The sequence below is a fragment of the Rhineura floridana genome, chromosome 9 (assembly GCF_030035675.1).
Source record: "Rhineura floridana isolate rRhiFlo1 chromosome 9, rRhiFlo1.hap2, whole genome shotgun sequence".
In the NCBI taxonomy this organism is placed as follows: domain Eukaryota; kingdom Metazoa; phylum Chordata; class Lepidosauria; order Squamata; family Rhineuridae; genus Rhineura; species Rhineura floridana.
The window spans coordinates 122,153,940-122,166,427 of NC_084488.1; the positions used below are offsets into that span (position 1 = coordinate 122,153,940).

The 12,488-nt window shown below is 48.5% G+C and overlaps 1 protein-coding gene across 3 annotated transcripts in view; it reads right to left on the minus strand.

Annotated features, from left to right (window-relative positions):
- Positions 1-12,488, minus strand: part of ADAM33 (ADAM metallopeptidase domain 33) — a 102,026-nt gene that overhangs the window by 25,505 nt on the left and 64,033 nt on the right. For all 3 annotated transcript variants that reach the window (XM_061583564.1, XM_061583563.1, XM_061583565.1), the window contains 6 exons: positions 8,689-8,760; positions 8,070-8,236; positions 5,447-5,531; positions 4,716-4,858; positions 852-1,029; positions 185-274 (listed from right to left, as the gene is read on the minus strand). In XM_061583564.1, coding sequence (XP_061439548.1) covers positions 185-274; positions 852-1,029; positions 4,716-4,858; positions 5,447-5,531; positions 8,070-8,236; positions 8,689-8,760 — 735 coding nt within the window. The remainder of the gene's footprint in view (positions 1-184; positions 275-851; positions 1,030-4,715; positions 4,859-5,446; positions 5,532-8,069; positions 8,237-8,688; positions 8,761-12,488) is intronic.

Here is a 12,488-nt window from a genome sequence, read left to right on the forward strand (position 1 = left end):
CAGGATTCTTTGGGGGAAGCCAGGATTCTTTGAAGTGCTGTATTATCCTTCTTTAAAGGTGTAGCACAGATGGGCCCCCAGTCACATGCTAATAAAGCAATGAAAAGCTTTGGGTTTGTTCTACGGGCGTGTTCCTTTGAACTCTCTCTCCTGCCTCCCCAACACCTGAGATGATTCTGACTACCTTGCAGCTCTTACAGCAGTCCCCGTGGGCACATTCAGCCCCGGCTTTGAGCGTGCAGTTCTGTGGGTTGCAGCAAGGGTTCGTGCACTCCTGGAAAGAGAGGGGGAAGAGAAACAGAACATGATGGCCGGGCCCAGCTTCTCCTCTCAAAGCACAGGCCTCTGTTCCCCACCCGGTTTCTCCTGTGGCCTCGCTGGACTTTTGACCCCTTTCCTCCCCATCCCCAGGGCCTCTTCCTCTTTCCTCTGCTGCACTGGCTCAAACGGGGAAAAGGGTTGCTGTTTTGCCAGGTTTTCTGAGGAAACCAGCTCTGAGATTGGGGAGGTGGAGCCTAGGAGCTAAGGGGTGGGGCCAAGCAGATCTGGGCGGGGCTTGATGGGATGGGGTGGAGCCTACTAGTGCCTGGAGGGGCAGGAGTAGATAGCTCTAGCTCAGGAATGGGGAACCTCCCACCCAGGGAGCAAATGTGGCCCTTCAGGTTCTCCTGCCAAGGCACCATTGGACTCCTCCCTCTCCCCTGCCAATCCCCACCCCTGGGCTCCCAGGCTCCGCCTTCTGTCTCAGGGTCTCAACCTTGGCAGACCCGGCAACCCTCACCTTAAAACTTGCAGGGGCTCTTCAGCCCCAGCACGTCTTGCTTCAGACATTCAGCTGTTGGGAAACATACCTCTATCTCTCCACAGTCGCACTCCTCTCCATCCTCCAGGAATCCGTTCCCGCATTTCTTCCCCACCACCAGGTCCTTGGTGTCGGGCATGTTGAAAAGGCACATCCCGCCTCCTCTCTGGAAGTAGCTCTCCAGCTGCCTCCGGCTGCAGGAGCTGAAGACTTTGGGGAAAGGGTGGCTGAGGACAGAGACAAAGAGGAGGCAGTCAGATAGAGGCAAGCACTAGAGAGTGCTGGGAGCCCCAGACACAGGATTCGGCCAATTCAAATCCAGAATGCCAAATTTTGAAATTGCAGCCGCTCCCTGTTATCTTGGTACACTTTTATCCGGTGATGGCTCCATGTCAGTGGGGCAGCGGAATCCACTTCGGGTTTGAGTCTGAATTTTCAAGGAAAGCACGTTGGACAGCTCCTTGAAAGTTCGGACTCAAACCCAGAGCAGATTCTGCTGCCTCCCTGCCACAGAGCCGCCTGCTGCTGCCGCTTTTATCCAAATACATGGCTGCCCATGAGCTTTGCTCACCTGGATCAAGCATTCTCAGCCACCTGAAGGTCTCCTGCTCTCTGCCTGTCCTCCCTACCTGTCCTGGATGCCTGGAACTGCCTCCTAGTACACCTGTGTGCTATATCATCTCCCTCCCTCCTGAAGACCCCGCTGTTCTTTGAGACATTTATTGTTGTTGTAATTGTTATTATTCATAATAAGAATTAATTTATATACCACTTAATTGCCATGCTCACTTCTAAGCAGTTCACCAGTATAAAACCAATTACATAAAATACGGCCACACGTAATTAAAACATGCAATAAAACCAAATCACCAAAACCGGATCACCAAAGCATCAGAATAAACATCCACAATGAAACAGTTAACACAAGCCCACTAAAACAACACAACAATTACATGTGTTAAAACAGCAGTTAAAACAATTAAAGCAGGAGGTTCAAGTCAGGAGATCAGGAGGAACGCCTGTGTGAAGGGGGATGTTTTCAAGTTATAAGGTAACAACTCCATTTTGGATTTTGAACCCAACAGATAGATCATATTGGACACATATAAATGTCAATGCAGTGCTTTGCCTGTGAGCATCAGCGCTCCGCTGCTGTGAAGACTCTCCGGCTAGATGGCCCCAGCAATTTTAGGCAGCCTGACGATCAGGTCAGCTGGTGTAGCAAAATCCATTTCCAGCCCACAGACCCCTCTCTGGACAGGAAACTAATTGACCAGATACAGTAAGATTGCACTTCTCTTCTAGATTAGCTGTAGGCGCTTGCTGTTATCTTGCGTTTTGCATCTCCTCCGGCCATTGCAAAAACCTTGTTAGGTAGATAATAAAACTGAACTGGGAAAAATAATCCCTCCCCCCTTGGAAGAACACCGTTGCTGAACATTGTACAAACCAACAGCCCATACGCAGAGCATCTGCCCTGCGCACAGCAGGATGCCCCTGGTTAAATCCCTGCCATCTCCAGGTAGGTCTGCCTGAAACCCTGGAGAGCTGCTGCCTGTCAGTGTAGACAATATTGAGCTAGATCAGCTAATGGTCTGATACAGTATATGGCAACTTCCTATGTTCCACCCTCATTGTTCTATATTCTTGTTATCTTTTTGGCCTATCAGTGGATCTCCAAGGATTTAGGTGGAGAGGGGGCTGTTCCCAGCCCTGCTAATCCTTAGACATCCTTTTAAGTGGAGATCCTGAGGGCTGAACCTGGGATAGTTCCCCAACATAGACCTAGGGCTTCTTCCCAAGGACTGGCTGCATACAAAGTGGTCTTATGCCACTGCTCCTGTCTCCTAAATTGACTTCCTCGTCATGATTTGTTTCCATGCCCTGCATTTGGATCTTCTTGAAAGATGAACCTGTCTCCATGATATTTTACTTTCCTCTCCACAATGGCTGTTTTGTGTGCAGTGGATCCCGTTGCCGATGTCAACGGCAAGGACTCGGCTCTGGAGTTGCCAGCCCTCACTGTATGTACAGTATATAAACATCCTCATGCCTAAACTTTTGTAGCAAGGAGAAAGGTTCCTCCGTTCCTGCAGGCCCCTCTCAATGCATCCAACAGATGCAAAACACTGGCCTTGTTTTCCAGAGTGTGGTTTGCTTAAAGACCAGGCTGAAAATGGCACACTTTTGATTCAGTCCTCATTTAGTCCACCTCTCTCTCATTCTCCTTGCCGCTCTACAGCAGTCTCCATCTTGGCTTCCCTGCTGCTTCAAGAAAGCTCTTTTTAATTTGTGGCTGTTGGTGCTTTCCCCAAGGGCTCTGTGTCACATGCCCTTGAAAAGCAGGGGATCCTGTTGGGGGGGGGGAGGTGACGGAAGGAGAGGGAGAGAGGGAAGACGAATTCTCACCCTCCAAAAGAACAAACCAAGAGGCTTCCTGGTTGCCACCTGGTAGCATCAAGGACCAGGTTTCAAGACAAAAGGGATTTGACTCCTGTGCTCACTCTGTTCCGCAAGGGTGGCTAAACTTTCTTCATTCAAGGGCCTTGGCCAACCCTTGGGGGCTGCATATTATTGGTGGGTGTGGCCATCCCATTCTCTCTCACACACACACACACACAGGCACACAGCTCCCTTCCTCAACCAGTACAATACTGAATATTAGAGTCATACTATTGGTCCATCTCACTCAGTACTGTCTCAGCCTTCCTCAGCCTTGCAACCTCTAGAAGGTTTGGACTACAACTCTCATCAGCCCTGACCATTGGCCAGGCGCTAGTGGGAGTTTTAGTCTGAAACTCCTGGAGGGCGCAGGCTTGGGGGAGGCCAGGACAATACTGATCCTGACAAAGTGGCCTAGAGCCCATGTAAACTTAGGGCACAATAAATGCTTTAATCTTTCAGGTGGCAGAAGACACTTCCTTGTTCTGAATATACTGAGTCGTGTATAAAAACAGAGAGCGGGAGAGAGAAAACAAAAACTGGCCATGGTGGACAAATGCCTGTTTAATTCGAAAGGGGCCTGCCTGCCGGTGAAAGGCTGTCAACAAAGGGGGCTACGCAAGCCTCCCTTGGGAGGGAGTTCCAAAGTTTGGGTGTAGCGACTGAAAGGGCCCTTTCTGGAGTTTCCACCAAACACTGGCAGGACCTCTCCACAACTTCTTGATGCCTGGGCAGGCTCATATTAACACCTGAACAGGTGGGCAAAAGGCCTCTGGCTTAGGAGTTTGCTCTATGTTGTTTTTCAACCTAATTTTAAAAAAATTGTATTGCTGGTCAAGCTATTTTTAGGTGTTATGCAAATCTCCTTGCGTGGCGACTTCTAAACTAATGACATAAATAATATTAAAGAAATATCCTTCAGATAAACTAGGCGCAAGCCATTGGTTTTGCCCTATAAAGCCTTATGCGGCTCAGGACCCCAATACCTTAGGGCTCACCATGTGTCATCTCAGGCCCTTCTCCAGGTGCCCCCTTAAAGGGAGGTGTGGAGGGAGGCAAGAGGAGAAGAGGTCTTTTCAGTGGTGGCTCCTGAACTGCAGAATGTTTTCTTCAGACAGATGCACCTGGTGCCGACGTTCCTGTTCACCCAAGCATTTGGATCTTACTTTGGGTCATTTCGCATGATGATACGTTAGCCTGCATTGGTAGGGTGGGGTAGGATTTTCCTTTTTTATGTTATGGTAGGATGAGGTCTTTTCTTCAATGCTCATTTATCTTTTTATAGTTTTGTATCAGGTATGCTTTTATCATTATGAGTCTCTCTGAGAATTTTTTGTTGTAAGCAACAAATAAATGCATTAAATAACAGTAATGAACAACTGTAGCTGTTGTAATCCACGAATCCTGAAGTTTCTGAACGATCCTCAGGTCTCTGCCCCAAACCTGCACACCCCCCACACCTTCTTCTTACCCTGTTGCTGCGGCCATGACACAGCCACCTTGGGACGCCGTGGCCTCCACGCAGCAGCCCTCCACGTCGTGGCTCATCCCGAAGTTGTGGCCGATTTCGTGGGCCATGGTGGCCGCGGCTCCGATGGGCAGCTCCGAATGGTCCTGGGACAGGCAACGAGGAAGCAAGCAAAGAAAAGCTCATCAGGCTGAAGGAGAGGAGGGCGTCGGCCTCCAAAACACCAGGACCCACATTTCTGGGGCTCAGGTTTGGCCCCAGAACCTATGCTAAACAAATCAAAGGAATCTACCCTGTTCTAGTCGCTAAAAACCAAATATCAGTGTTGGTATCTGAGTTTTCCCGCAGATTGTGGATGGGACCCCACCATACTGAGATCAATGGCTAACTGATGGGGTAGTCATCAAACCCAGGTGCTCTCCACCAGCAGAACTGCCACTCACTGCCGTAAGAAGGGGGATTATGCTGCACCATCAAAGGAGAAGCTCCATATTGCAGGAGGTGGATCCAGGAGATCATAGGAGCAAAGGAAACTGCCTTCTACTGAATCAGACCATTGGTCTGTCCAGCTCAATATTGTCTACATTGACTGCCAGCAGCTCTTCTAGGCAGGAGTCTTTGCCAGCCCTGTCTCTGGAGAACCTGGGGATGGAACCTGAGACCTTCTGCATGCAAGGCAGACATTCTACCCCGGAGCCACAGCCCCTCCCAAAGAGAAGTGGTCTTCTCCTTACCATGCTCACACCACCAGAGTTTTCTGCACTGCACATGCCCTCCAGCGGGGCCATCCCAATGGTCGTCCCTATGAAGGTCACACCACTGTGGAGACATGCAAGGGGATGGGGTGGGGGAAGAGAAACAAAAAAGAGACCATTAGAGGGCCTCGACAGCTGGAGCAACATCCTGGCCAGATCCAAGCTGGCTTGGGAAAGTTAAAATAAGCAGAACTTGTGGAGTTGCCACTGGGGTCTCCTCCAGACAACCTGTTTATTCAGCATCCATCCTGATTTGCTTGCACAGTGGGTTAGGCAATGTCTAGTCTTTATTGAGCTCTCATTCCCGTTTGTTTATGGGGTGGTTACATGACAATGATCATTCCTCCAGATTTGGTTGCAGGGGTGTTCACACATCTTCGCATTAATCATTTGTTCACCCTATGCTTTTCAGTGCATTTCCATTACACTTTGAAAACAAACGAAAGTCCATTTAAGCAGAAAAAAAAGTGGATTTGTTGCACTAGGACAGCCCGGTGCTTTAATCCTCTTTAAATGTGCAAACCTAAAGTGCTGTCATGCACTTGAATCCCTCCTGCAAAACACTGACAGTCCGGAGGCACTGTGGATAATTACAAAAAAACCCCACAGAACCCACAAAGTAATACTTTATCAGCCTGTGTGAAGGCTTCAGTCTCTCCATCCCACCCGTTCGCTTTTTCTGCAATCCTCTACCCTCCGCTCCACCCCTCTCATGCATTCTATCCTGGGCGTCAGAAATAGGGAAAGGGCTGATTTAAGGTCAGCCACACAAATAGACAGTGGAACCTGGTCCATCAGGATGGATGCAGCCCTGCCCCACCAACTTCAGTCTGCCCTCTGCCAGCTCCCACTTGCCTACCTCCTTCCTTACAACCATTCCAGGGGGTGGCCCTGGCTGACAGCTGCCTCCTCCTTAGCCTCAGTGTTGTCCCTATACAACTCACTTGGGAGGAGGAGGGTGGGGACCAAACTAGAATTAGAATCATAGAATAGTAGAGTTGGAAGGGGCCTATAAGGCCATCAAGTCCAACCCCCTGCTCAGTGCAGGAATCCAACTTAAAGCATCCCTGACAGGTGGCTGTCCAGCTGCCTCTACAATGCCTCCAGTGTCGGAGAGCCCACCACCTCCCTAGGTCATTGGTTCCACTGTCATACTGCTCTAACAGGAAGTTTTTCCTGATGTTCAGTTGAAATCTGGCTTCCTGCAACTTGAGCCCATTATTCTGTGTCCTGCACTCTGGGATGATTGAGAAGAGATCCTGGCCCACCTCTGTGTGGCAACCTTTCAAGTCCTTGAAGAGTGCTATCATGTCTCCCCTCAGTCTTCTCCAGGCTGAACATGCCCAGTTCTTTCAGTCTCTCCTCATAGGGCTTTGTTTCCAGTCCCTTGATCATCCTCATTGCCCTCCTCTGAACCCTTTCCAGTTGTCTGCATCCTTCCTAAAGTGTGGTATCCAGAACTGGATGCAGTACTCAAGATAAGGCCTCACCAGTGCCGAATAGAGTGGAACCAGTACTTCACACGACTTGGAAACTATACTTTTGTGAATGCATCCTAATATAGCATTTGCCTTTTTTGCAGCCACATCACACTGTTGGCTCATATTCAGCTTGTGATCAACAACAGTCCCAATTGGTTGGCTCAGCCTGTCACTGGCTCTGGCTCCACCTACTGTTGGGCTCTCTGCCTTCCACCCCACCAGTGCCAACAGACACCAGACACCGCTGCTTAGAGATTTCTCTTTAGCACCAGTTCTCTGCTTGACAACTGCCATGAAAAATTCTGCATCAAGGAGAGAGGTCATACCTAAATACTCAGAACCCGTAACAAGAACAAAATGCCATATGAGTGTTTGAAGCCAGATTGCTGGTCCAGCTAATCCAATATTCTCTATGCCAGGAATGGGGAGCCTCAGGCCTAGAATCATAGAATAGTAGAGTTGGAAGGGGCCTATAAGGCCATCAAGTCCAACCCCCTGCTCAATGCAGGAATCCAAATCAAAGCATTCCCGACAGATGACTGTCAAATGTGGCCCTCTAGGCCTCCCTCACTGGTCCTTGGGGCTCTTCCCTAAGCCACACCCCCTTCCCAGCCACATCCCTTACTGCCCTTGCTTCACATCCTCCTTGAGTGTTTTTGCCAGGCTAGAAGGTGTCCTTGAATTCTGATCATGCCTCCAGCCTGGCTGGATAGAGGGACAGAGAGGAGTGTCTGAGTCTGTACAGGAACTCACCTACTGCGCAGAGGTAAACTTTACACTCATTGCTCTGCACGCTTTTGCATCAGCATTTGAGTGTGAGTTGCTCCTCATACACCTATTTTTATATGCAGTTTTGTCTAATGTACACGTTTCTGCAAAGTAATGCTCCCTAGTATGCTGCATTTATTTACACCTTCCCCTCATACAGGGCATTTCTGCACACATTCTCTGGTTGGAGAACCACATTGCAAAACGTTGAAGGATAGTTGTGTTTTTGATTTGCGTATTGCTTCAAAAAGTGCAAGTTAGGTAGTTTCTCGCTGCAAATGCAAACAAAGTCAAATGTCTCCGTTGCCCCTGGTATGAGCCACCTTAGCGGTGCCCCGGAAACAAAGACTCACGTCAGAAGCTGAGCATTGTCGTGCTTCTTCCGAGACTTCAAAGACTTCTTCCACTGCAGAAAGGACACGAGGGAGGCATGGGCATCATTGCTCACTGTACAGTGGTCCCGCTCAGTCCACACCTCGAGACCAATCAGGGCTACTTTGATGTTCAGGGACCTGTAAAACTAGGAAAGAAGAGGGTTTTTTTTAATAATAATAATAATTTTTGTTATGTGCCTTCAAGTTGATTACGACTTATGGCGACCCTATGAATCAGCAACCTCCAAGAGCCTCTGTCATGAACCACCCTGCTCAGATCTTGTAAGTTTAGGTCTGTGGCTTCCTTTACGGAATCAAACCATCTCTAGTTTGGCCTTCCTCTTTTTCTACTCCCTTCTGTTTTCCCCAGCATTATTGTCTTTTCTAGTGAATCAGGTCTTCTCATTATGTGTCCAAAGTAGGATAACCTCAGTTTCATCATTTTAGCTTCTAGTGATAGTTCTGGTTTAATTTGTTCTAAGACCTAATTATTTGTCTTTTTCATGGTCTTTCTTTTCTTATGAGCCATTCTGTTAAAAACAAGCAGCTGTGGAAAACGTGAGAAATCCCTCCTGATCCCAAGTCCCCAGGGGAGTACCTTGTCTACATAATTAGCGATCTCCAGGATCCGTTGCTTCGTGCGCCCCAAATTGTGCTTTTGAGTCATGAACTGGGATGAGAGGAGGGAAAAGGGGGAACAAAACAGGTAAATGTGGCATTTCTTAAGTGAAAACTAACACAGGATGCTCTCTGAAGAATGCCTTCATCCACAATGCACTGGACACGCGTACACACCACACACACACACTGAGGCATACACAATTCAGCAGGATTTGCCTGCATTCTAGACCAGCCTTCATTAGCCTGGTGCTTTCCACCTGTTCTGGACTACACCACCCTCAGCAGCCCCAGCCAGCTGTAGTCCAAACCATGTGGCACATAGGAGCACAGGAGGCTACATTATACAGAGTCAAACCATTGAGCCATTGAGCCCAGTAGTGTCTACACTGACCGGCAGCGGCTCTCCGGCCAAGATCCTCTCCTAGATCTACTTGGAGATGCCGGGGATTGAACCTGGGACTTCCTGCATGCCAAGCAGACACTCTGCCATTGAGCTACAGCCCTCCCCAAGAGCACCAGCCTGCCACAGGTCAGTCTAGAATGGAGCCAGATCCCCACAGCATGCCCTCTCCCCAGGCCACCCCCTTTGCTAGCCTACAGGTCAAAGGCAAAATTTACTTGTGTTGCTTTGCTCGCTTTTGGTGCTGGCCCCACCTACCACTGGCATGTGGACCCCAGAAGGTTGCCCAGAAGAGAGTGCGGCCCTCAGGCTGACAAAGGCTTCCCGCCCTTGGCCTAGACCAAAACCAAATCACAAAGCACACATTTCAGATCCTCCAAACCACCAGCAGCAGCCCGACTTAAATCCCTAGTCTCTGAACCTTTTTCAAGTTAGTAAAACCAAAGCCTAACCCCATGGGAGGTGACAGGCAGCCCAAGGGCCAAATCTGACTTGTGGGCAATGACCACCTGGGCTCGTGCTCCATTTCGCTGCCTTTGGGAGGGGTCATTCTGTAAAACACAGGGCTGCTCCCCACATTTCCAACAGCCTTGCTCTCTCTTTGGGGCCAGGAGGCATCTAAGCAACGGCCACACCGGCAGAAGCAAATGAGGAAGGCAAGTCTCTTAGCAACAGAACTCGGGGGGGGGTGGCATCCAACAAAACTGATTGGCAGAAGGTTTGGGGACAGCACGAGCAAGTCCATCACACAATGCATTGTTAATCTGTGGAATCCACAGCTGCTGCTAATGATGATGGCTATATGGAGGTTCCAGGTTCTGGGGAAGTATACCTTTGAATGCTAGTTGCTGTCGGGCAGCCTTCATCAACCTGGCACCCTCCAGATGTTTCAAACTACAACTCCCATCAGCCCCAGCCCAAAACATCTGGTGTGTACAAGTTTGATGAAAGCAATGCTAGGATACAAACAAGAGGGGATGCCTGTTGCCTTCCTGCCCTGCTTGTGGGTTTCATGTTGGCATCTGATTGCCCATGTAGGAAACAGGGAGTTGGACCTGTGGAACCTCCGCGCTGAGCCCCAGACACTCAGGAAGTATCAAGAAGCCCTCTGGCTCTCCAAGTGTCCCCAAGGTTCAAGTGAAGCATTCAGAAGTGCACACACCCAGTCTCCCCTGCCTGGAATTCTGATGCTTTTCTGGGTAGAGAAGAAACGAAAGGCCTCTCCTTGAAATTGCGCTCTCGCCAAGGGAAAAGACACACTCCCCAATGGCAAGCTGGCAAACCCATTTGTGGACCCTCGTACCTCCCCACTTATCCTTAAACATCCTGTGCGGCAAAGCAGAGCAGCTTTTAAACTGACTGAGGGGGGAAACCCGACAGGAGCTGAGAAAGGTCCGGTTCGGAATAAACCTCCCCCCTGGGATAAAAACCAAAGAAATGATGAAATTTTAAAAGGGGTAGGCCTAGAAGTAGGCATTGTGAGAGCAGGGGCACAGCATATAAATTCAGAAGAGCAAAATTACCACAGGCCAAACCACAAGTGCCAAAGACACTTGAAGAGAGACACTGCTTACAAGTGCCTGTACGCTAATGCTAGGAGCCTCCGAACCAAGATGGGAGAACTGGAGTGCTTGGTCTTAGAGGAGAGCATTGATATAGTGAGCATAACGGAGACCTGGTGGAATGGAGAAAACCAGTGGGATACGGTTATCCCTGGATATAAACTATATCGGAAGGACAGGGAAGGACGTATTGGTGGCGGAGTCGCTCTATACGTGAAAGAAGGCATTGAATCCAGCAAGCTGGAAACCCCAAAAGAGGCAGACTCCTCCACAGAATCGTTGTGGGTGGTGATACCATGCCCCAGGAGGGACTTAATACTGGGAACGATCTATCGTTCCCCTGATCAAAATGCTCAGGGAGACCTTGAGATGAGATATGAAATTGAGGAAGCATCCAAACTAGGAAATGTGGTAGTAATGGGTGACTTCAACTACCTGGACATAGACTGGCCGCATATGTGTTCCAGTCATGACAAAGAAGCAAAGTTTCTAGATATTCTAAATGACTATTCCCTAGACCAGTTGGTCATGGAACCGACCAGAGGGACGGCAACTCTGGACTTAATCCTCAGTGGGGACCGGGACCTGGTGCGAGATGTAAGTGTTGTTGAACCGATTGGGAGCAGTGACCACAGTGCTATTAAATTAAACATACATGTAAATGGCCAATTGCCTAGAAAATCCAACACGGTCACATTTGACTTCAAAAGAGGAAACTTCACAAAAATGGGGGATTGGTAAAAAGAAAGCTGAAAAACAAAGTCCAGAGGGTCACATCACTCGAAAATGCTTGGAAGTTGTTTAAAAACACTATATTAGAAGCTCAACTGGAGTGCATACCGCAGATCAGAAAAGGTACTGCCAGGGCCAAGAAGATGCCAGCATGGTTAACGAGCAAAGTCAAGGAAGCTCTTAGAGGCAAAAAGTCTTCCTTCAGAAAATGGAAATCTTGTCCAAATGAAGAAAATAAAAAAGAACACAAACTCTGGCAAAAGAAATGCAAGAAGACAATAAGGGATGCTAAAACAGAATTTGAGGAGCACATTGCTAAGAACATAAAAACCAACAACAAAAAATTCTATAAATACATTCAAAGCAGGAGACCATCTAGGGAGGCGATTGGACCCTTGGATGATAAGGGAGTCAAAGGTGTACTAAAGAACAATAAGGAGATTGCAGAGAAGCTAAATGAATTCTTTGCATCTGTCTTCACAGTGGAAGATATAGGGCAGATCCCTGAACCTGAACTAACATTTGCAGGAAGGGATTCTGAGGAACTGAGACAAATAGTGGTAACGAGAGAGGAAGTTCTAGGCTTAATGGACAATATAAAAACTGACAAATCACCGGGCCCGGATGGCATCCACCCGAGAGTTCTCAAAGAACTCAAAGGTGAAATTGCTGATCTGCTAACTAAAATATGTAACTTGTCCCTCGGGTCCTCCTCCGTGCCTGAGGACTGGAAAGTGGCAAATGTAACGCCAATCTTCAAAAAGGGATCCAGAGGGGATCCCGGAAATTACAGGCCAGTTAGCTTAACTTCTGTCCCTGGAAAACTGACAGAAAGTATTATTAAAGCTAGATTAACTAAGCACACAGAAGAACAAGCCTTGCTGAAGCAGAGCCAGTATGGCTTCTGCAAGGGAAAGTCCTGTCTCAGTAACCTATTAGAATTCTTTGAGAGTGTCAACAAGCATACAGATAGAGGTGATCCAGTGGACATAGTGTACTTAGACTTTCAAAAAGCGTTTGACAAGGTACCTCACCAAAGGCTTCTGAGGAAGCTTAGCAGTCATGGAATAAGAGGAGAGGTCC